The 24028-nt window shown below is 60.9% G+C and overlaps 1 protein-coding gene across 4 annotated transcripts in view; it reads right to left on the bottom strand.

Annotated features, from left to right (window-relative positions):
• The window catches only part of PPP1R37 (protein phosphatase 1 regulatory subunit 37), a 36826-nt gene extending 13792 nt beyond the window's left edge, over positions 1 to 23034 (bottom strand). The window contains exon 1 of one of the 4 annotated variants that reach the window (XM_045845132.1): positions 22453 to 23034. In XM_045845132.1, coding sequence (XP_045701088.1) covers positions 22453 to 22654 — 202 coding nt within the window. In that variant the 5' untranslated portion in view covers positions 22655 to 23034. The remainder of the gene's footprint in view (positions 1 to 22452) is intronic. The other 3 variants (XM_045845133.1, XM_045845134.1, XM_045845136.1) reach the window with 3 other exon arrangements.
• Between the last annotated feature and the right edge of the window lie 994 nt (positions 23035 to 24028).

Below are 24028 nucleotides of genomic sequence, written 5' to 3'. Positions count from 1 at the left end.
GTCCCTGACCCGGTCTCTGCACTCCAAGGATCCTTGGCTGGGAAGGGGGGTGTGCAGACGACCAAGGAGGCCCCGAGAGGGTGCCATGTACACTGTGGACTGCGCTAAGGACCAGGCAGTGAGGAGGGAGCGGGTCTCAAACCTTGTCATAGACCCCCACCCCACTCCTTGGGAAGCTGTGCCCCAGCCACACCCTAGACACTCTCCTTCCCCAGACAGCCCGGGTTTCCCCGTGCCGGCACTCTCCTCCCCTTCCCATGACACTCTCCCAGTTCAGCTCTCAGGTCAGGTGTCCTCCTCCAGGCAGCCCTCCCTGACCCCCAGCTGGGTCAGGGCCCCACCTCTTGCCCCCCCACAGCCTCGCCCACCCTGAGTTGCCCCTATTTGTAGACCAGTCTGTCTGCCTGCTGGACTGGGAGCCCTGGGAAGACAGCTGTGGCCCATGCTGTGTCCCTCGACACTCCCAGCATGGGGCCAAGCACAGAGAAGGAACCAAGCAAGACAGGTAAGACCGTGACAGATAGGTGGCGGAGCTCACATCTGGCCACTGTATGAGGCTGTGAGGTTGGGTGGGGCATTCTGACCAGGGGTCCCATGTACTTAACGCAGAAGCGTGGCTGGAGGGCCCTGAGGAGCTCGGGGGGGGGGGGGAGGTGAGCAGGATCCAGGGCCCAACCGGCCAGAAACGGCTTGTTCCATGAAGCACATGCTGCAGCGCCGGCGCTCCTGGCACAGAGCTGCTCTGTGTCTTGTCCGACGCCCTGCAGGCACTGTGGCCCTGAGTCCTGCATCCTCATCAGAGTCCCGAGGAACAGAGGTCTCAGCCCACCACCCACTGTGTGTGTGTGTGTGGGGGGGGGGCGACGAGACAGGGTCGGAGCAGTGCAAAGCAGCCTCCTGGGTCCGAAATGGGGAAGAGGCGGAGAGCACCCACAACACGTCCTGTGGAGCCCCGTGCGCCCTCGGCCCCCGTCTCTGCAGGCCCCCACCTCTGCAGGCACAAGCTCTGCCTGCTGCTCCAACGCAGCTCTTCCCAGGCTGCTCCAGGTACAGCAACCACACGCCGCCCCGTCCAGCCCGTTCCCTGAGACCAGGCGTCTCACGGGAGCTCCTTCATGGGGAGGGCAGGCCAGAGGGACTCACGCCTAGCTCTCCAAGGTCGGTCCTGGGGAGCCGGCACAGAGAGACGGCACAGAGTCCCCAGCGTCGTGCCAGATGCTCACCACCGTCCCTGGCCTCCTCGTGCCCCCCAGGTCCTTGTGCAGAGACCTGGGAGGGGGCGGCTGTCCTCCTGATGGCATTGGCCAGTTTTTCCGGGGGGGCGGGGCACTCCCAGGCTCCACCCTGCCTCCTGCATGTGGGCAGCTCCCTAACCTCCACTGCCCAGCCCAGGCCCGGCTCGCCTGCCTGGTGATGCCTCTGCTGCAAACCCTTCGGGGCTGTGTCAGGGCCTGCGACCAGGAGCACCTGCCCCACAGGTGGGACCCGGGGCCCATGGAGGGAAGGAGCTCAGCCCAGAGTGGGGGGTTGCTTCTGACCCCATCCAGCCGCCACTACCCTACGTTTCCAAACACTGCTCCCTCCCACGCCTCCCTCCATCCCAGAACCCTCCCTCAGCAGAGCAGGGGGAGGGCCCCCTGGCTGCTCTGTGGCACCATCAGTTTGCACCTGCCCCCAGACCGTGTGATTCGCACGGTGGCCCTTCCGTGCAGCCCTTCCACCGCCTCACAGCCCCCCGCAGAAACATTAGCCCTCCCGCTTTGCAGAGGGGGCTCAGAACGGACCTGCCCGAGGACACTTCTGCGGCAGTGGCAGACCTGCTCCTGGTCGGCCCGCCATTCCCTGCATCCTGGATTCGCCGCCACCGGTTCCTCCAGCGGGGAGGGGCCGTCTCATTCCCCACCTCGGCCGCTCAGAGGGCCTCTCTAAGTCCAGTCCCCAGAGCAGAAACCTGCCAGACGGGCCATCACCCACAGGCTGGACGCACGTGCTTCCAGTGAGACCGTGCGGCTGGCGTGGCCTCGGGCAGCTGGGGGACGCACCCATCAGGAGAACCCCTTTGGGAGGCAAGTTGGCAATTCCAGTCAAAATTCCAGATCACAAACACAAACACACCCGCTCGCTCCATCCATCCCACTTCTGGAGATGCACCCTAAGAACCCTGCAAAGGCGCCAAATCACATCCCTATGAGCTCATCTATGGCGGCGGCGTTTTGCAAATGCGGAACAGAAGGACGCAAGTACCTGCCATGCGCTGTGCTGCAGCGTCTGTAAGCCCCGCCTGCAGGTCCCGACTGGGGCTGAATGTGGGTTCCTCACACTCTGGCTTTAGTGCACGTCTGTAAACACCCGAAGGAAAGGGTTCGGTGGGAGCCTCGAATGGTGTGGCTCGGTGGGCTGGGTGTCGTCCCACAACGTGAGAGGCCACCGGTTCAATTCCCGGGTGGAGCACACGCCTGGGTTGTGGGTTCGGTCCCCAGTCAGGGTGAGTGGGAGAGGCAGCCAATCGACGTTTCTCTACACATCAATGCTTCCCTCCCTCCCTTTCCCTCTCTCTGAATATAAATAAGAGTCTTTTTAAAAAAGTTAAATGGGAAAAGCAGCAGCTGCTCAGAGCTGGTGGTCCCCGGAGGCACGGAGGCCACATCTGGGCTGGGAGGGAAATCCGGCTCCTGCTTGGGCTGTCAGCCTGGGGCTGGCCCAGCAGGTGCTCCACAAAGCTGAGCTCAGGAGAGAAGGGAGGGAGGGAGGGACATGCCCACACCCCAGGGGACAGGGAGCTGGGAGGGCTGCCCGAGGAGCGCTCTGAGGCACAGCGGGGCCTGAGGCTCTCGGCACAAGCCTGGCCGTGGCGGTGTCCCCACATTCTGCGGGGACCTTGCTGATAGTGCACGTTCACGGAGCGACCGCCTCAGGCGGCCCCTAAGCGTGTCCGAGCTCAGTGAAGCCCGCAGCGGCCCCAAGGGAGTGTGACTAGACCTTCCACGGAAGACGAAGAAACAGACCAGAGAGGCGGCATCGCCTGAGTGACCACACAGGCCACACCCCCGGGGGACGTCCTCTTTCACGGCTGGGCCACTGCGGCCTCCAGAGTGGGCCTCCTAACCCAGACTCCGGGGTCAGCTCCGCAGACTCACCTGCCAGGAGCAAGTGCCCGGGGACCCCCTCGCCCACGTCAGTCAGCACCCCTGGCCTCCCCAGGCCCGCTGGGAGCCACGATGCCAGCAGCTTCCTGGGTGAGAAGAGGTCCTTCCTGCCTCCTCCCGAGAAGGAGATGTCAAGACTCGGGGGACATCCAGCTGCAGGGGTGGGCTGGGCCCACAGGACCAGCCAGGAACCCTGCCTGCAGGCCCTGGCCAACTGCAGGGGTGAGGGGGCACCTGCCCCACCCCACCCCCACCTAACGCCCAAGCCTGGCCCAGCTGGAGATCCTGTGATGGAAACGCATGTGGTCAGAAGGCGCCTACCGCTTTCCAAGGCTCTCGAGGCAGGAGGAGCGAAGCTGACCCCAAGTGATTTATCAGGCCCCACCCACAGAAGGAGACTGGTTCGGCCACGGGGCTGGTGAGGCAAAAGTCAAGGCCTTGATGCCGAGTCCCAGTCACCCCGGGAGTCCCAGCCGTGCACCAGGTGACCTTTAGTTCCGACTCCTCACCACCGACAGGAACTGACAACTCACCCACACTTACGCAGCACTGTGCGTCCATCACCTCATTTACCGCTCTCAACAGCCCTATGTCTGGGATTAACATTTCCCCTGCTCTTCAAACGGGAAACTAAGCATGCCGAGGGTCACAGGGCCAGTAAAGGGCGGAGCTGGGGTTCGAGCCCAAACAGTGCTTGCTCTTAATCCCACTTGACCACCTTTCTGTTTACCACCACTCACTGGGGAGCAGATACCCACCCCCCACCCTTCCCAGAAGGGGAAACTGAGGCTCAGGGCAGTGGGGCCCTTGCCACGGACGCACAGTTGGACACAGAAGACCTCAAGGGCAGCCTGTCGGCTGCGGGGCGGGGCGCGCTCTGCCCTGTGGAGCGGTCGGCAGAGTTCCGTCTCCCTCCCTGAGCCACGGACCCACCCAGTGGCCGGGCTGTGATAGCGTTTATCCGAGCCCCTGGCTCACTGCCTCCCACCCCCATCCATCTATCTGTCTGGGCCCTGCCAGGCGCTTGGCTGACTGTCCCCCTCACCTCCCCTGGGAAGCAGTGGGCCTGGGCAGCAGGACCAGGTTGGCCTTGGCCCCTGCTGAGTCCCCCGCACAGGACTGCCCGAGCTCAGTGCCGGCTCACCGACCGATGCCAGAAGACATGTGGTCCCGAGGCAGCTGGAGACCAATGACACTCAGGGGACACAAGTGCCCGAGACTGTCCCACTGACCGAGGGCTTTCTGTGGGAGTGTTTGTGGTGGGGGAAGGGGGTACTGTGTGGTCTCCAGGAGCCCCCAGCTGGAAGGGGCTCCTCGAAGGGATGGGTACTTCCGAGGACACTGCTGACTTCCCACCTTGTGACCTGAATCCACCTTCTCACCGCAAGAATGGTGCAGCCTGGGGGTCGAGAGTGTGGCCTCTGGGGTCAGACTGTGTGTCCGCTGGTGCCTATGTGGGGCACCAGAGAGCCCTTTCCTGAGAACTGACCCCACCCCCACAAGGCGAGCCTGACCCTGTCTGACAGGCAGGGTGTGGGCCCTGGCCCGAGGAGCCCTGCCCCCGCCGGCAGGGTGGCCAGGTCTGCTGGGCTGGAGACCAGCCGGGAGGAAGAACACGAGCGCACATGGTCGGGAGCACGGGCTCCGGCCCCGGTCCCTGCTGCTTCCAGGGCCTCCCCGCCCCTGGGACTGGCAGGGGCCCTGGCTCCTTCCAATGAAGGCCCTTCTTCACTCATGTGGCCCCATGTGGCTTCTGGCTGCGACCCCTGGAACAGACCCCAGCCATCATAGGAGAGGGACCTCATCTCTGTGCCTGAGTCTTCTCAGCTGGGAACTGGGGCTCACTACACACATGCTCACACACTGAAATCACCCCTGTAAAGCATGCAGCGTGGGCCTGGGGCCTGGTAAGTGGCAGCCGCTGTGGTGACTGGTCCAGGGCCTGAGCAACACCCAGAGTGGACACTGGATGAGCACAGGCCATAAAATGATCCGCTCCAGCTGGAGGTTCACCTGGCCCCCACCTGTCCCCTGCCTCCACCTGTCCCCTGCCTCCCGGCCTGGAAACACTGATCACACACACTCCTGCCTGTTTGCCCGCAGGACAAATATTTGCACAGGGCTGGGTGCCGGAGGGTGCAGCAGTGAGGGCTTGGGGACCAACGAGCGCGTCAGAGCAGCAAGAGAGAGGAGCCCTCTATGGAAGCGCCCGTGGGTGGGCGTGCGGGCTCAGGATATGGGAGGAGCCCGGCCCGGCCTGACTGCGCCTCCACACACAGATGCGGTGCACCCCAAACCTCTGCCCGCCATCTGCAGAGGGGAGGCGCTGCTCCGGTGCACAGCTCTGCTGTGCAGATTCGCCCAGAGTTGATCGATCTGGCAGGTCGGGCAGGAGGAAAGCTCGGGGGGCAGGCATGCTAGTCACGTGGTACAGGGCAGAAGGGGCAGGGCTCCTCGGGGTGACCACCAACTTGCCAGGTGAGCTGGGCTTCACCCTGGGTCCCAGGGCCCTCCCTCACGACGCAGCTACCTCACGAGACACAGCGCAGACAGGAGCGGCTGGAGCACGGGAGTGCTTAGCACTGGCCTGGCACCCAGCGAGGCCCTGCAAACTCCAGCGTTTGCGGTTCCTGCTGCCACCGACCTGCGAGCCCACAAGGGCCCTGCATGGCCCCAGCAGCTCCTCTGGGCCCCACGATGCTGCCTCGTCCACGTTGTGAGGGTTCAGGCAGCCTCGGGTCTCACCCACCTGAAAGAACCCATGCCGGCTCTCTAGCTCCCAGAGGGCCAGCTGGGCCTCATACTTCCCCTTGAAGCACCGCTGGCCACCCAGCCATGCACACAGTTGGGGGCGAGAGCAGCTGGGCATCAGCTCCACTCCAAACCGCCGAGGGCAGCAGCCGGGGGCCCCCCACCTGCCACAGGGCCAAGCGCCGGGCCAGGCATCTGGTGGGCGCAGCCACTTGGGAACTGCTGGGCTTTGGGCCAGATGGGCCGGGGCCCGGGGTGAACTCCAACAAGTACTGAATACTGGATTCCATCTCTTTCTCCTATTCCCACCTGCCTCAAGGGTGGGCATTTCAGCAGGAACTCAACAAATCCTTCACTGAGCCCATCACTGCTGTGGGTGATGCTGCAGTAGGCGACCTGACACAGCTCTGGTCTCGGACCACACAGGGCTCCCAGTCTGGTGAGGGAGACAGACCCACCCCCAGGCAGTGATGCCCCAGGGTGGGCAGGGCTGGGACAGGGCAGCCCTTGAGAGCACCTAGCTCAGTCTGGGGGTCAAGGAGGGCTTCCTGGAGGAGGAGGACCTAATACCACTTAGTCATGTGAACACAAGGGCTGTGAGTCTCTTCACCATCGCCCCTGAAATATAACTGCACCCGGCACGTGCCAGGTGCTTGACAGGCATCTGTTGAAGGGAAAGCGAGGTGGGTAAGAGTCACCGAGTAAAGGAGGGAGAGCCGTGTGAGAGAGTTCAGCATTGCCGTGTAAAGCTGCACAGACTCACCAACTGTAAGCAGCAATCCCACCCCCAGTCCGTGCCCTGGAGAAAATCTCACTCACACTACACGTGACGCGCACCAGAAGGTTCACAGCTGCACCGATTTGTAATCTTGGAAGCTGGAAACGGCCTAAACACCCACCAAAGGCATAATGGACAATCCAAGGCTTGGTCATATGGTGGAATATTCTAGAGCACTTACATGGATGAAGGTAGGCATGCAGCCCTGGCTGGTGTAGCTCAGCGGATTGAGTGCTGGCCTGTGAACCAAAAGGTGACCAGTTCGATTCCTAGTCAGGGCACATGCCTGAGTTGCAGGCCAGGTCCCCAGTAGGGGGCACATGAGAGGCTACCACACATTGATGTTTCTCTCCCTCTCTCCTTCCCCTCCCCTCTCTAAAAGTAAATAAACAAAATCTTAAAACAAAAAAAAAAGAAAGTGGGAATGCAATGCCATTTTTTGGAAGTCAAAAACAAGCAAAACTAAACACCACACTTTTCGGCATATACACATAGGTTATAAAACTTAAAAACAACAACAACAAAAACCAAGGCATGACCACTCCAACCCTCAGGACAGGCGCCAGGCGGCTGTGCTCTGCCCGCCCGCCCCCAGGTGGAGGTGAGTTAGTGGCAACGCTCTTATCCCTAAATTGGGAGGTAGGCTCACGGGTCTTCATTATTACTACACTTTGGCTTACGTGTATGTTACTTACACAGTTCACATGCCAAGAAAAGAATTTAACAACAGTAATTTTAGAAGCAGAGGGAAGAGACGAGTGCTGCAGTGGGGGATACGCATGCAAAGGCTTGGAGAAAGCGCTGACGGCGCCTTTGGGAAACTGACAGTGTCGGTCAGGGTCACACGAAGCAAACGGGCGAGGGACCCAGCACAGGACTCGAGGCACTGAGGTGCCGTTGAATGGTGGCTCACTGTGCCCCATCACGGCCGCCCACCAAAGCCCGGAGCGGGGCGGGGAGGCCGAGCTCGGGGGAGGGGCCTCTGAGAAGGTCGGAGCCGTCCAGGACAAGCAGCCTCACCAGAGGCGGGCGGCCTCCTTCAGATCACCAGACGCAGGCGTCCGTCCGGTCAGGGGCACCGGCCGGCCAGCTGCATTCGGGGGCACTGGGGGATGTCTCCTCTGGAATTTTAAAGTCAAGTAACTGAGAGCTGCTCACTGGTCCAGCAAAGGCTCCAGGGGTGGAACCCGGGTGCCCGGGACCTCTCGTTGCTCAGCTGCCTTTTCCCTCACCTGCGACAGGTAACACCTCGTGCCCTCAGAAGGTCTGTTTGGGAACTAAAGGACGTACATATTCAGTCTTCACCCAACAACATGGACTGGGCAGGCAGTGGAAAACAACTCAGGCCTGGGCAGTAACTGCTAGAAGGCAGAAGTGCACAAATAAAAGCACCCAAGTATAAACACTCTTAAAGGAAAAGTGGGCATGCAGACTGAGACTGGAGGCCACGCCGAGGAAAGACCTGCAGGAGGAAGGAGCACTCAGGCTGAGGCCTGAAAGGTGAGGGAAGAGTCAGACTCTCCTCCTCTCCTGCCGGTGTTCCTCCAGTGCCAGGCACCAGCCGTGACGCCAGGGCCGTGCGGAACGTCCGTCCCAGCTGCTCACGCTGGAGGGCACGGGCCCGAGAGAGTGAGTGGACGCGCACAGGCGGGAGCCGCAGACACGCTGGGAAAACCACCCCCAGGTGGAGAACAGAGGCCTGGCCTGTGGCTGCTAGAGCGGGACTGAGGAATGCAGGGGCAGCTGAGGAGGAGCAGAAGACCACCGTGAGGCCCCAGGCTGCAGGGCCAGGTAACAGGGACCAGGGGGCCACTGGGGCGGGGATGGCAACGATAAAAGGGACCCTCACACCTGAGGTGCTGACGACGTGGTGGCCCTGCGGTGGGCAGAGCTGGAGTCTGGCCCCTGGGGTTCAACGGCAGAGTGGCACCCAGGGGTCTGGATGGAGTCGCTCTGGCTTCAGCCGCCTTCTGCAAAGGAGCACAATCTCAGCAAGCAGTTGACCATCACTCAGCCCGGTGCTCGGCAAACAGTGGTTGCAGTTGTGTTTACAGGGGACCCTCCCTGTAACCTGCTGTCACTGTGCTTGGGTCTGGCCCACACACTGCACTGCCACCAGGGCCCAGGCCGATCCCCTCTGAGCAGTGGCCAGCAGGCCAGCACCCCTCCCCCCACCCCGAGCTCTTGGCTGGGCCAGGCGCCCAGCCATAGAGATCTGGGGGGAGAGCAAAGGACAAAGTGATTCTTTTCAAGAAGAGGTGTCTTGCCCACCCCCACCCCTTTCCAGCACAGCAAATGATAAATGAGAGAAATTATATCTGTACAATAAAAACCCAAGAATCAATGTTTGCAAAGGAGTCTTTACAAAAGGGCCCAAATGAAAATAGGCAAAGGGCACAAAAAAAGCAATCATGCTGCATGTTGGCAATGAACTGGTTCACTGCTGGTCAGGGGAATGCTCACCAACACAGGCCCCGTCTTGGCATCAAGGTACTGAAGCATGAATACTATTCATTCACTCAGTCACTCGCTTACTTATTTATTTGAATCCCTACCCAAGGACACTTTTTCACTGCTTCCAAAGGAAGAGAGAGAGACAAAAACATTGATCAGTTGCCTTCTTGTGCATGCCCCGACCCGGGATCGAACCTGCAACCTGGGCATGTGCCGTGACTGGGAATTGAACCCTCGACCTCTCAGTCTACAGGACGACCCTCAAGCCAACTGAGCCACACCAGCCAGGGCTCAGTCATTTCTTTTCAGAAACCAAGAGACACCACCACAACGCAGTCGAATGCAACACGGGGTGAAATTGTCCGAGAGTGCCTAAGAGAAAAAAGCCATGGATAAAAACTAAAATGTCATTTCAAAATAGTTTTCTGGAGTGCTTTTACCTTTTGCATCTGAGAGTCTGGTCAGGATTTGGGGTCTCACCGCTCCCCACCCGTCCTCACATGCTCACTGTTCAACCGGCTGGCTGTGTGCTGTGAACTCTCTCCAGCGAATGCGCTGACTTCCCAGTCTCGCCCCGACCCCAGGCATGACCCCAGGGCTGCGTGCTGGTCCCCGGACTCCTCATCCGTGACTCCTCGCCCCACTCCAACCTGACACACTCCCTCCTGGTGACTGCCACAACCCACGTCCGCTCCTGCTGCCCATATGTGTGTCCCCTGCAAACGGCCGCTCCAGTCCACACGGTCACCCACCCTGGGGGCACGCAGCAGCAGTGCGGTTTTCACAGAGCGGCGGGACTCGAGCTCGTGGCGTGACTGCAGTCTGAGCCGGGCACAGACGGCACCTGAGGCTTCAGAGGCTCCCTCCTCCCCTCTGGCTGGTAAAGCCGCCTTCCAGGAATTGTTCCAGAGAAAGCTCCGCGTGACGAACATGAAGATTTATGGACCCGGATGCACGTCACCACATCATTCATGCAGCTGGAAACTGGAAGGGACCGCAACGCTCAGCAAAGCGGAAACGGCAGGAATGCATCATGATGGCCCAGGGACGTACTTCAGTCGTACCGGGTACAGAACCCGAAAATCACGTGCAGACACAGGATCCTCAACACAGCACCCCCCGCTTTATTTTTCTCTCCCCGAGGCTGCCCGTCACCACGGGAAGGACACGGGAGGAAGTGCTCTGGCACTGAACGTTGAAGTGGTCTAGGTGGCGCAAACCATTCCTCCGAAAGGAGCCCACATCCAGAACATACACAGAGCTCTCCCGTCTCAATGACAACGAGACAGACCATCCAAGTTTTAAGTGGGCCAAGGGGCTGCACGGACATTTCTCCAGAGGTGATGTACGGGTGCCCGGGAAGCCCACAGAAAGATGCTCCCTGCCCTCAGCCACTGGGGAACGCAAATCACAGCTACGGTGAGACCGGCTTCACACCCGCCTGGGTGCCTGGGGAGGAAGGGCAGAGCGAGCAGGAGGCGGAGGTGGGGCAGGGGCCCAGGACACCCGTCCGGCCATCGCTCAAGTGACTGAACAGTCACTCCGTGGCCCAGCACTTCCACTCCTGGAGAAATGAAAATCCACGTCTGCGCGAAAACCTGGGCATCAGCACCAACAGCACCGCCGTCTGTGACCGCCAGGGTGGAAATGACCCGGATGGGCCTCAGGACCCAGATGGGCACCAGCGGGTGCAGAGGTAAAGACAATGTGGGGGGCGCCCGCACAACAGGACACATGCTCAGCAGTAACGGAACGGCGGGCAGATTTCGGTTTGAACTGGGAGAGCACCCGAGTGACACGATGACACGAGAAGCCAGACGTGAAAGGCCACATGTTACACGACCCCACTGACACGGAATGTCCAGAAGCTACAGAGACGGACAGCAGCCTGGTGGCCGGAGGTCGGAGGTGGAGGGGCGGGGCTTGGGGGTCACGGGTAAGGCGGACCCGGTGACCTTTGGGGGTGACGAGCATGTTCTGCAGTTGTGATGACAGACACACATGCTGTGCAAGACCTAAACCCACCAACTGCGCACTTTGAGAGGGTGACGAGTATGTGAACTGCATCTCAATAGAGCTGCTTTTTAAAAAAATTCCAGATGGTGAGATTAACAAGCAATTTTTATTTTCTTCTTTAGACTTCCCAACCTTTCCTTTGAAGAAAATAAACAGAACAGCCCTTACGTTTAAAGACAGGGAGGAAGAACCAGACAGTGACCCTTTCCTCAGTCACGCCCAGCAGGGGCTCCTGGGGCCACTGCGCCCCCTCCACTCCCTGGCCACCCGCACCCCCACCGGCCCCACCAGAGGGTGAGGAGACAGACTCTCGAAGCACACGCCCCCTCAGAGCCATGGTGGGCTGGGAGTGGAGCTCCATCTCTGCAGGGGGCAGGCCCTCAGAGCTACCGCCCTCAGAGCTACCAGGGGGTTGAGGCGGCAGGAGCCCTGATCTGACAGGCAGGCCAGTCCTTCCCGGCCTCATTTGTAAAACAAAGAGGTGTTCTCCACCCGCATCCCTCCACCATTCTGGGCTCCAGAGCTGGGATCTCTTGGCTGCGTGGTCAAGGAGCACGACATTTGGACCCAGTGGCTGACTGGGTAAGTCAGACCAGGCCCTTCCGATGCCTGCTCCACCCACGGGGACAACTGGCGTAGGAGGTCTCCCCCAGGACAGGAAGAGTCAGGTGCTGTCAGGCATGGGAGCTCAGTTCCATGGAGGGCATGACCTCTGGCCTCTGCCCCCCCACCCCATTCTAATGAATGGCACTCACAGAGCACCTGCCCTGTGCCTGAAGCTGTGCCGGGGACACAGCAGTGACCAAGCCAGCCCCTGCGCTGTCCTCCCAGAGCTCAGTCCCCACACAGGGATGACTCGGAGTGGGCACGCCTGGGACAGGGAGCCCAGAAAAGCTCAGCACTGCAGATCCTGAGGGCCAGGCCCAGGCCTGGCATGGAAGAAGGCTCCCCAAGGGAACACACAGTGTGGAAAGATAGGGTGAGAAGCAAGGCTCCCAAGCCCGGGAAAGACAGGGGTTACAGGCCAAGGAGTGAGGAGGAGGAAGAAGAGAGAGGATGGAGGCCTGAGCTGGCTGGCTGCACACCACTGACGTCCTCCACCCCCTCCTGAGACACTCCTTGTGGCTGGGGGGACAGGGAATCAGGCCACCTGTCACAAAGGTGGAAAGGTAGATCAGTGACCAGAACCTGGGCCCTCTCAGCCCCACCCCACGATGGAGAGGAGGGGCTGTGCCCAGCCGGTTCCCTGGACTGTGGGTGCAAGCCCTGCGGAGACGGGAACCACACACGGTGGGAGAGGACCCCAGACACCGTGCTGCCACAGAGAGGGCTGTGCCTTGGCTGCAACCCACAGCAAGCTGGCAGCGAAGACAGCTCTGCGTCCCGTCCTGCACCCCTGCGGTCCACCAGGCTGGTCCGCTCAGGGTCCGCCAGACCTGGGAGGGCAACAGCAGAGGCAGACTTGGGGCCCCTCTCCCTTCACAGGCCTTTTCTGGGCCCAGGCTGCACGAGGGCAGGGCCTGTCTAGGGCCTGAAGCCCAGCATCTCACAGGGACGCATGCTGGCCTGCCGTGATCCCGGACGTGGTCAGCAAGGGCAGTGGGGAGCGGGTCACAGAGCGCAACGGGAAGCAGGGAAGGAGGCCTGCTTCTCGGGAGTGCAGAGGCAGCATCAGAGGGAGAGCCGCCGGAGTGGGACTCGGCCGAGGGGAGCAGAGGCACAGAGGTGCGTGTCGGTGGGGAACGAGGAATGACTGGAGAAGTGGACGCGGGAACAGATAACCCGGAGCACGACTTCCTCCAGCTCTCACCACGGCCCCACCCCTCCCGAGGACCCAGCCGGGGCGCTCGTTAGCAGACCCACTGTGCCAGGAGTCATGAGGGTGCCTGGGTGTGCTCAGCGATGTGCCTCCTTCTGGGAGACAAAGTGTAACCCTGAGGAGCGCCCGGGGCCAGGGGGGGAGACGGACCGAACAAGTGACGACAGCACGAACGGTGCCGTGGGAGCATGGGGGAGCGCAGCGGCACTCTGGGACGAGGGGGCCCCCCCAAGGAGGAGGTGACGTGTGGGCGAGTGTGGCGGGGTGAGCAGGAGACGGTCAGGAGAGGGTGGGGACTGGCAAAGGGCACGCTGAGCAGAGAGGCCCCTGCGGGGCGGGTGGGGAGGGCGGGACAGCTGCGAGGGAGGGCCTCCCACGGGGCACAGGGGTGTGGGCTCTCTCCTGGGGTCACACAGGAGCAGAGGATGGAGACCATTCCCTCTGGTTCGACCACGCTGCCTCCCCTCACCATCGGTGTGGTCTCGGCAACCCCGAACCTCGGCCCGTCCCCCCCCCCGCCCCGGCTGCTATGCAGATGAAACGAGTACAGGCAGCGAGAGGCTCAGGCCTGGTAGGAGCCCCCTTCCAGTGGCTGCAAGGGTCCCACACCACCAGCAGCATCGCCGTCACGGATGGGAAGCAGGACCCCGCCTGGGGTCACTACCCTGCTGTCTGCGTGCACCTTCCCGCAGCCCCTCCGCACTGCTGCTCCGAGGGGCCCAGAGGCTTGGGCTGTGAGGGCTCTGCTTTGCACAAAGGGGAGGGCCGCCCATACCTCGAGCAGCTCTCCCACTGCATGGTGACAGCAGCTGGCAAAACAGGGAGACGGGGGAGATGGAAGGGTGGGTGTGAGGTGGCACCTGGGTCTGATCCCAATGGGTTCCAGCTGGATCCCAACAAGGCCTCCAGGGCCTCAGACTCCAGGGGCTGTCAGCAGACACTTCCAAACTAATGCCCCCACCCTGAGGCACCGGCTGCGCACCAGCTGCAGAGAGTGAAGGAAGGGGGTGAGGCTACCTTCAAAGTGCCCACTCTGTGCCTCCGCCCACCACCAACCCACCTAGAACGAGGGCCTGCGGGATGCTGGGCACTGCCCGGGTTTCCGGGAACACTGGGAGGGGCTGGACTGTGGTGGCCCTGCCTTCACGAGACTGCCTCCCGAGTTCGGAACACACAACTGAAGCACGATGGACACCCGCCATCCCTGAGGGCGCCCGGCCTCGGAACCCCCTTTCTGGACCTGGGAGCAGGGTCGTGCAGGACCGGGCGTCTCACCAGACCCGCTCAACGCTGCAGCCTGGGTGTGCTCCCAGGGAGCTGCCCAGCTCTGAACCGGACTCCCCGTCTGTCCCCACAGCCTCACACACAGGACCGTGTGGCACAGGGAGGCTTCGGGACACGCCCGCGTTAACGCGGATGAACTCACACCTGGGCAGGGGGCTTGCCAGTCCCATCTGCCCAGGGAGGGGAAGCCGTCCTGCTTTTAGAGGCGGGAGCCAGGGCCGCATCCTCACTCACCTTCCCAGGTCCCTCCTGAGTGCCCGCTGGAGCCAGCGCCTGTCCCCGCTGCCTTCCACGTGGGGGGTAGCCCCACCCCCACGCGAACGAGGACCCCAGGGCAGTGAGGCTCAGTGAGGCTCAGTGAGCGGCGCCGGGAGGGGCCGAGCAGGAGCCCCAAGCTGCCGCTCGTGTTACTGCTGTTTCACAGAAGGAGGCCCCTGCTGGAAACCCCTGGGCCGGGTATGTTCTGAAATTCAGATTCCCTGGGTTTTATAAGAGTGACAGGACACCTATGTGACGCTGAGACCCCAGCAGGGTCTGCTTCCCATGGCTTTCTGTATCCGGGAAGTGTGGGACGTCGAGAGACCACACAGGTGCAGCCACCCACTGAGGTCACGTGGCAGGAGGTGGCGTGTCACACACTACCCACCACCCCACAAGGGGGGCAGGACGACTGACTGAGGGGAGGGGGAGTGAGGAGAGGATGAACGGAGGAGGGTGCAGACTGCCACCTCAGAAGCACTACAGACAGCACTGGTGCTGGCAAACCTTCTGGGGGAGGGGTGGGGAGGGTCAGCTAAACCCGCTGAATAAATCCACAGGTCAAACGTCAGCTATTAGCCAACGCAGGGCCACACAGCCTGGAGTGCATGGGCTCCTGGCCACCTCCCTGGTCGCCCAGCCTCGGTCTCACTGCCTGCATGCTGTCCCCCCCAAACGCCAGGCACACCCCTTCTTAAAACCCTCTGCTGGCTCCCCACTGCCCACAGACTACCCCCGCCCACGAGGCCCAGGTGGTCCCACCAGGCAGGTGGTCTCCCCACCTCCCCCAGCCTCACCTCTGTCCTTCCTGCCTCCACCCCCACACTCCCCATTCCAGTAGGACTGGCTTTTTTCTGTTCCTCAGAAGCACCTTGCCGGCTCTCTCTGCCTCCAACGCCTTCCACCTCCTCCCAGCTGCTCCTCGCCTGGCCGACTCCTGAGACATCTTTAGAGCAGTGGTCCTTGACCTTCTTGACACCAGGGGCTGGTTTCACGGAGGACAGTCTTTCTGTGGATGGAGGTTGGGGGCGGGCGGGGGGAGGCAGGAGGCAGAGCTCAGGCAGTCCACAGAAGGGGAGGAGGGAGCCGCCGGCTTCAGACCCCAGTGGCCCTTCTCCCAGGAAGCCATCTCTGCCCTGCCCGCCCGCATCTGTGCTGTGAGCTCTTCCTCACCAGAGTCCTGAGCACCACGGCTTATTAAACCGGTGACTGACTGTGTGTCTCCCTCACCCAACCGTGACCTCCACAGAGGTGGGGACTGGGCCTGTCTTCGTCCCCCAACCCCAGGCCTGGCATGGCCTCGCCTTGCTGAATGGGTGGCTGGTCACAGGATCAGAGCCGCACACTCGGCCAGGAGGGGCTGAGCACCCGCCGTGTACCACACACCCTGCGGCTCAGTACAAGCTCTGGCCGAGGGTCAAATCGGGAAGCCCATGCCAAGGACGGAGGACCCCCTGGGCTCCCAGAACCACAGTGAACGCCCCCCCCACAAGTACCCACTGGGCTGGGCCCTTGTCTCGGCCTGCTTCTCAGCCCTGCCACAGCCCTGCAGGGCCGGACCTGTCAGCTCCGCTTTACGGAGGGGCATAGGTCACGGGCGAAGAAAGCCCACCACACTTGGACCAGGTGCAGCAGCCTGTCCAAGCGTGTGAGGCCGAGAGTGCAGGCTCCAGAGCCACGTGACCTGGGTTTGAATCCCAGCCGAACCAGGTGCTGGCTATGTGGCCTCAGGTAGGTCACTTCACCTCTCTGCACCTCCACTTCCTCATCTACAGATGGGAAAGAACTACGCTTAGTCCAGTGGCAGGAATGGGGAAGGCAAGGAGTGGTGACCGGTGAGGCCACGCAGAGAGCAGGGGCTTGAGCCCAGGCCCCTCTCCACTCACCGCAGCAGGCCGCCTCCCCAACTCCAAAGTCTGCAGTTAGCTCAGCTCAGACCTTTCTATTTGCTCCAAACCAAGCCTGTGAGGTCAGCCCCAGCCACCTGAGCTGAGGTCTGCAAGGCAGACTCGGGACTGGCTGAGCTGTGTTGGGGGCCTGAGCACGAGGCTTCTCTGGGAGAGACAGGTTCCTGGCCCCCAATCCCAGAGGCTGCCTCTCCCTGGGGCAGCCCAGGACCCCTGGCTCAACGCACTTAACTCTTTTGGGGCTGAAAGCCTGTTTCCGACTAACAGCGGCCACGCTGTCTCGCCCCTGAGGCACGCACTTCCCGGGCCTCACTCCGTGGCACTCTGCTGAGCACCCACTGGGTGCCAGCTGTGCAAGCTCTTTCTGACTCGGGTGGTGCCAGAGCCGGCCTACAGACCCCTGAGGAAGGGCCCCGGCCCAGCACAGACCGGACCCACTACACGGAAGAGCTTTCTCCCCAGCACCACCATGGGAATGAGGAAAAACCTCATTCCTCTGCTGCTCGCCCAGTGCCTGGGCTCTCCCGGGTGCCAGACTGAGGTCACAGAGGTGACTCGCACACAGCCCGTGTCCTTGAAGAGGGAAACACGATGCGAACACAAATACAGGGCTGAGGCAGAAAGAAGGAGGGCAGCCTGCCTGAGCGTGAGCATGCGAGGGGCCCGGCCTGCGCAGCGGCCCCTCACCCCGCAGCACGTCACCCGGGCAGGGTCCTGTTCGCAGGGCCGCGTGCTGGGGTGGGGGTGGCAGGCGGGGGCACTCCACACAGGGGACTGAGCTCAGGGACGACGGAAACTTTTCCAAAGTCATCCGCTGGCATCGGGACAGGCTGAGGCGAAGAGTTTCAGTTTACATTACTTTCTTTTATTGTAGTTTTTCCATTACCGTCTGTTCCCCCGAACCCTCTCCCACCGCCACCCCCGCCCTCCCCTACTGTCGGTGTCCGTGAGTCTTTTCTCTTTTTCCCTTTTTTGCTCAATGCCTCCACCCTCCCAACCCCTGTCACGCTTTCGGTTTAGAATCTTGGTGCCCCTGAGGCCTCTCAGGCTGGGGGGCTCAGACACGCTCACTGATTTAGTTTCAGCCCAGAAAGGCTGGGCCACGTGCCCAGTGACCAGCCTACTACAGACAGGATTGGGCCTGGGTGACTTCCCGACGCCTGGGCAGGGACTCGTCTCAAAGGAGCAGGCCTGAGGGACGGCGGAGTTCTGGCTCGGAGGACACTGGGGGGCGGCGGGGCGGGCAGGGGGGGGGGGGTTTGCACACGGACGGATGCAAAGGCACAGCAGAAGCAGGAGGCACACTGAGGGTTGGGGACCCCAGGAGGCAGAGGACCGGCGATGACAGGAGAAGCAAGGGGGACATCTGAGCACTCACTGAGGACTGTTTTTTTTTAATTGAATTTATTGGGGTGACATTAGTTAATAAAATTATACAGGTCCCAGGCACACAACTCTATGTATAATACACCACCAGTACGCTGTGCTGTGCAGTCCCCACTCCGAGCCTGGTCTCCTTCCACCACAATTCGTCCCCCTCCCCTCCCTCTGCGAATTACTGTACTGCTGTCTGTGTCTGTTTTTTTCCCTTAATCCTGTCACCTCCCCCTGCTGTGGACTGTTATGTTACTTCCTCTTCACCATCGCCCTGCATTATTTCACAGACAGAAAAATCATGCCCAAAGTCACACGGTGGAGTCTACGTGCCCACACCAGCCACAGGTGAGGCCCAGGTGAGGCCTGGGGGAAAGCGTCGCAGCTGCCCCCCAGCCCCGTCCGCTGCTCCCGGCACCACCGCTCGAGTTTGAGGGAGTAGAGGGTTAACCGGGGCCCTCTCTCTAGGGCAGACAGACACGTCCCTACCTGTCCGACCAGTTCCAAGGGCCACATCTGCAGCTCAGGGTTTAATGAGAACAAGCAGTGAGGGCGCTCCCACCCTCTATGATCCCATCGGAGAACAGTGTGGCGCTGCCTCCACTCCCACCCCCACCCCCGCCCACTCAGGTGGGCGCACATCTGGGCCCCTTCATTTGCAGACACCTGCACTCTAAGCAGGCATTTCCTGCTAGGCACCCCTCCCCCACGCCAGGCCTGGCTGTCCAGTCCGTGGTCAGGGAGTGGGGAATGAATGAGTCATTGGCAGGGCTAGAGGGAAGGGGAGCGGAGCTGAGGACGCGGCCCGGGGTCATGTGCTCTCCAACACCTGCCTCGCAAGCCCTGAGTCTCCCTACACGGCCTGCAGCTGGGACTGGGAGGGAGCTGAGCCCTGGGTCTTTCTTGCAGTTTGGTCTGGAAGGGTTCCTGGCGCAAGCCTGGCCCTGGCGCTCAGGAGAGCTGGAGGCACAGGCCCGCCGCCACAGGGTGGGGTAGGGTGCAGCCAGCTGGCCCCTCCTCCTGGGGGCCCACCCCCACACCTCGCCCCCAGAGCAAAGTGCATGCATGCCCAGCCTGGCGGTGGACGCAGCCTCTGCCACTCACAGTGCCCCCCTCCTGTCCCAGCTTCGAATCCCATCCACACGCAACTGCCACTGCCACCTTGGGGTTTATCTCATCCGCCCAGATGCCCCGGGGGGCCGGCGGGACAGGGGTCACCATTTCGAGGATGAGGAGAGGAGCTCAGGAGGCCCTGGTTCTTGCTGGCAGCTGGGCACACTCTGACTAGATGGTCCTCCTCCTCCAGACTGGCCACACGCCTGCCCACAGAGCTCATCCACCCACTACCATGGCGTGTTCTTCGATTGGCCAAGGGCGGGCATTGTCTGCTCGCCCACCCATCCTGGCGGGGGAGAGAGCACCGATGCAAGAACAAGCCCGGCACTGAGCATCAGACGGTCACTCTTACCATGGGGGAGTCAGCAGGCCCCCACAGTGGGGTGGGTGAGGACACAGCACTCTGGGCCCCTCCCTCACCCCCAGGAAACCCCCAATGCTGGTAGGGCCTGGTGGGGCTCTCCCCCTCAGGCCGGCACCCCAAGTGCTCCCACCCAGCCGGGCCCCCACTCTATCCCAGTCCCAGCCCTCCTTCACCCTAGCCAGAGGCTCTGTGAGTGCCTGGGAGCTCTCCTGCCCAGCACCCTGTGCTGGGGCACTGCTTCCTCCAGGGCTGCCTTCTCCCAGCCCAGGGATGCTCCTGCACCCGGGGCCCAGACCACCTCTCCATCCCCGTGACGGGAGAACAGCTTCTGGGGGACCTCTCACTGCAGACCCACCAACTCCTTCCTCGGCCTGGGCCTGGGCACCGTGTCACACCGGCAGGCCCCACACCCTGCGGAACGGCCCTTCCCGCTGGGTCCACCGCTCACACGATGCCCCCGTGCTCCCCACGGCTCACAGACAGACTCCAAGAAACCTCCCACCCCTGCCTCCAAGACCAGCCAACTCTTCCCAGCAGTCCCCAGCCAAGACCTCTGGCCTCTCGACTAGGTGGCCCTTGGCCCAACTTTCCTCCCCTGTATCCTGGCACCCCTCCACTCCACCAGGCCAGAGCACATGTCACTGTCCTCCCCAGGCACTGAAGCTGGCGCCCTGCTCCTTAGCTCTGACAGGCCCTCCAACTTCCTGTCCCGCAAACCCAACTAGCCAAACTCACCCACTTCATCAATGACCCTGCCCCTGCCAGGGCCCCGGATCACCCAACTCCTTCACTGCCAGGCCGACCCCTCAACTGCGCTCCCCAGCTGAGGGGGCCCAACTCCTCAGCCCACAAGCTGCCTCATCTCTCCATGTCCTCACCTCCCCACCTGAGACCCCCCGAGTGTCCAGAGTGCGAGTCCTACCCAGGCCCCACAGGCCCTCTCCCAAGCTCCAGAGAATGAGACTCCCCTAAACTAGATCATCACCTCCACCCCTTACCCAGCATGGACCAATCAGCAACCATCCTCCAAATCCTCCCAACTGGACACCCACTGACCCTCTTCCCTCCCCTCAAACTCCTTCTCTGCTCCTCTAAGACTGCCCACGAAAAACAAACAAAAAACACAAACACTCGCACAGAAAGGGCTCTGCCCGGACAACAGCAGCTGCTGTTTGTGCAGCAGGAATTTGCAAGCCCTATCCTATTTCGTCCTCCCAACTACCTCACAGCAGAGGCTGGCACCATTTGCAGAGAGAGAGAGAGAGAGAGAGAGAGAGAGAGAGAGAGAGAGAGAGAGAGAGGAGGCTCGGAGAAGACAAACGGCTCACCCAAAGCCAGACGGCTGGGCACATGCAGCCACCCCTGTACTGAAAACCTGCAGACTGGAAACTTTACCCCACCCCATGCCAAACTGTCCAGCCACCCCCTGGGACCCTCCCGCCCACAAACTGACCACCTCCCCTTCCCCTGCCCCAGGCTTCTAATGGACTCCCATCTCCGCTCCCCTCCTGGAGGCTTGTGAAGCAGACACATCCAGGGCCCAACCCCGTGAACCAACTCCTCTGGAGTGGCCCCTACAATGACCAACATTGCCTAACATCACCCCAGAAATGACCAATAATAACTGCAACTTCAAGAAGGCTCACCCAGGCCAATCACTTTTCACATACATTCTCAGTCCTCTCTTAATACCCCTGGCATGGGTATTATCACCCCCTCTACAGATAGGGAAACTGAGGCTCAGAGGAGTCCGTTTCCCAGCCCGAGGTCATGAAGTGGGTGCACAGAAGGCAGGATTTGAACCGGAGCCTCTGCTCTTCCCCACCCTGCTCACCGGTCAAGCCTTTCTCCCTTCCTGCCCTGAACTCCGGGGACTGAATTCCATGCGACAGCCCCAGCCCATTCTGCCTCCTCCCTGCCTCAGCCCCCCAAGCCCTCCCACCCAAAAGTGACCACCTGTCCATGGGGCCTGGAGACCAAGAACTTGGCCGGCTCCCAATGCCAAAGGTCTTAAATTACCCCCTGTCTCTTTAGCAGTAACGAGCCAAATTGGCACTTACCGTGGGCTCCCTGTGTGTTCAGCTTCCAGTTACCATTTTCCTCACTCTCACGTCACAGCCACCAACTCCTCCACAGCGGCGCACAGATGAGCAACAGCTTCTCCTCTCCCCACAGGGCCACCAGACCAACTTCTGTAGAGCCAGGGCCACCCTGCAAATCCTCTCCACCCCAGCAAGACTGACAGACTTCTCCAGCACAGAAATGGACTCAACGCTGCCATGCAGCACGGGAGCGACTTTCCACCTTCCCAGCCCCGTGGGTAACATGCTCCTCCAGACGCTGCTCTTTCGGTTCCAACACTGACCTGACCTTCCTCCTCCTCCAGTAATCCACAGATTCGCTTCCTTTCCCAACACCTAAAGCCACCACATTTCTTCTACTGAGCGTGCAACTCCAATTCCCCAACTCTTTCTCAAGGGGAGAAAACAGACCCTTCTATAACCAGGCCCCCAAAAGTCCCTCTGCTCCTGAACGACTGACAATACTTCCTGGGGGAGTCAGAAGCATGCAGTGACTTTTGGTCTTAATGCCAAGATCTGTCAGCTCCTCTGGCTATCTTACCCATCCCCAAAGGGACCACCACCGCCGCTCTTTTCTGGGACTTTACCTTGACTCCCTTTCCCAACTCCAGGGCTTATGACCCCTCTACAGCCACAGTCCCGATTGATTCCTCTTTCTCCCTTTAGCCACCCCCTGGTCCAGAGGCTCATAGGCCGGAACTTAACGTCTTTCCATCGCCATGGGCTCGTAAAACTCCTCCAGCTGCCCTTTCAAGCGCCAGCGTTGACCCATTCTTCCTCCCCCAACAACACTCTCTGTCCTTCTCCGGGGGGAACTATGAATTCAAAGACTAATGTCCTCCCAAGTCTCCCAAGCCACCAAACTTTTAAATTGCTCATCTTATTAATTCCTACACCGAACATATTCAGGGTCCCCTGAGGCGGGGGGGAGGGACATAAACCAGCTACTTTTCACCTTCCCAACCCAACAGCCACCCCCTTCCCTGGTGACTGTCTCCTTAAATCATCATTAGGTGCAACTTATTGAGCACCACCTCCGTGCTGGGCGTTGCACTGACTCCCTAGAACCCCACGAGCCCGCCTCCGCTCCCAGGCTGTAGCTACCGTGTCTCCAAGGGTCTTTGGGCTCCACTGCTCCAGACACGATATCCTCGTCCGAGGGGAACGTGACGCGCTTGGCCGCAGCCTTGAGGCGCCCGTCGGCCGGGGGCGATGCGGGAGTGGGAGCCTGGGCCTCGGCGGGGGCCTCCTCGGCATCGCCGTCCGCGCCCTGCCCGGGCGGCGCCTCCTGCGGCGGGATCTCCATCGCCGCCGCCGCCGCCGCCTCCTCACGGGGGCCCCGGGGACATGCCCCGGGTCCCGGACTTGTCTCTCCGGGCCCGCCCGCCGTCCCGGGGCATGGGATCCGCCGCTTTTTCAGGAGATGCCTCCGTCCACTTGCCTGGTCGTCGTAATCGTCGCCTCGGTGAGCCGGAGCGCGCCTCCCCCGAGCCCCGCGCCCGCCCGCTCGTTCGCAGCCGCACTTTCGTTAAAGGCCGATGGTCCCACCGCGTACTAAGAAAAGCAGAAAATCAAATTAAGCTGTCTGCTGGTAGAGCTACCTCCAGGGTCACTGTAGGGGGGTAACAAAAGGCAGCAAGAGCCAAGGGAAAAAGAAACATGAGCACTGAATCCGCAGAGCCGGAACTGCAGAGCAGGAGGGGCGGGGCGAGATAGACGCCGTCTCCCAGAGCAGCGCGCAAGCGCGAACCTGAGCCGTTCCCCTTCCCCTTCCCCGCCCCCCCCGCCTTCCCGCCTCCATCCGGATAACTGTGGTTCAGGCTCACACACATTCGTCACGATCTCACGCACTGCAAGAGTGGAGTTGATAGAAATGAAAAACATCTGCTTGACCAGGCTAAGGCAACCGATAAGGAGAGACGTAAAGGGGTGGAGTACTTGAAAAGTAATAGGACTTGCGTTGAATGAGTACAAATGATGGATGGTGACGGAGGGATCCTCACCAACCTTACGTCCCCGTGCTAGCCCCTGGCCTTCCCTTTGCAGACTGCAGCTTTATCAATAATTATTTGGATGGCATTGTACAAGATACAACTTAAATGTATAAACTAAAATAAATGAGCCCATGAGGAGTATCATAGCCTTCATTTAAAAAGGGGATGAGGTGTGCGAAAAAATTCCAAAAGCAGGGGTTGAATCTGTCAACCAAAATACCGAGCAACGGCGCCGATAGATCACTAAGCCCGGAGCAAACCAGCACGAACTCAAGCCACGCCCCCCGGCTCAATTCTATCACTTAATATTCGCCTCCGCACTTTCGCCAGCCCATCCAGCAACTCGGGGTTGGAAGGGAAGGCGGGGCTAAAACCAAAAGTCTGCTTGAGGGGAGGAGCGAGCGGCGTCGTTGCCAAGGCAACTCTAGAGCTAGGCCAAGGACTCCCCTGAGGTGGCGTTGTGAACCAACGTTTAGAAGTTGAGACTCCACTTGTCTCCGACATCATCGGTTTTCGGCTGCTGTACTTTCGTGACTAAAGACGTACGAAGCGACTCTCATGCATATTCAACAGAATCTTCACTTAAATTCCGAATTTGATGGAATTACAAAGAGAGAAGAAACTGCTCTTTAAAGCGAATCTGAAGAAAGACTACTAGTGACAGGGCTAAGTGAATCAAGTGATAT

This window comes from Phyllostomus hastatus, unplaced genomic scaffold, assembly GCF_019186645.2.
Source record: "Phyllostomus hastatus isolate PE091 unplaced genomic scaffold, TTU_PhHast_1.1 phas_contig_468, whole genome shotgun sequence".
NCBI classification, from domain to species: domain Eukaryota; kingdom Metazoa; phylum Chordata; class Mammalia; order Chiroptera; family Phyllostomidae; genus Phyllostomus; species Phyllostomus hastatus.
Note: the sequence above shows the minus strand (reverse complement) of the source record. Positions and strands in the feature narration are given on the sequence as shown.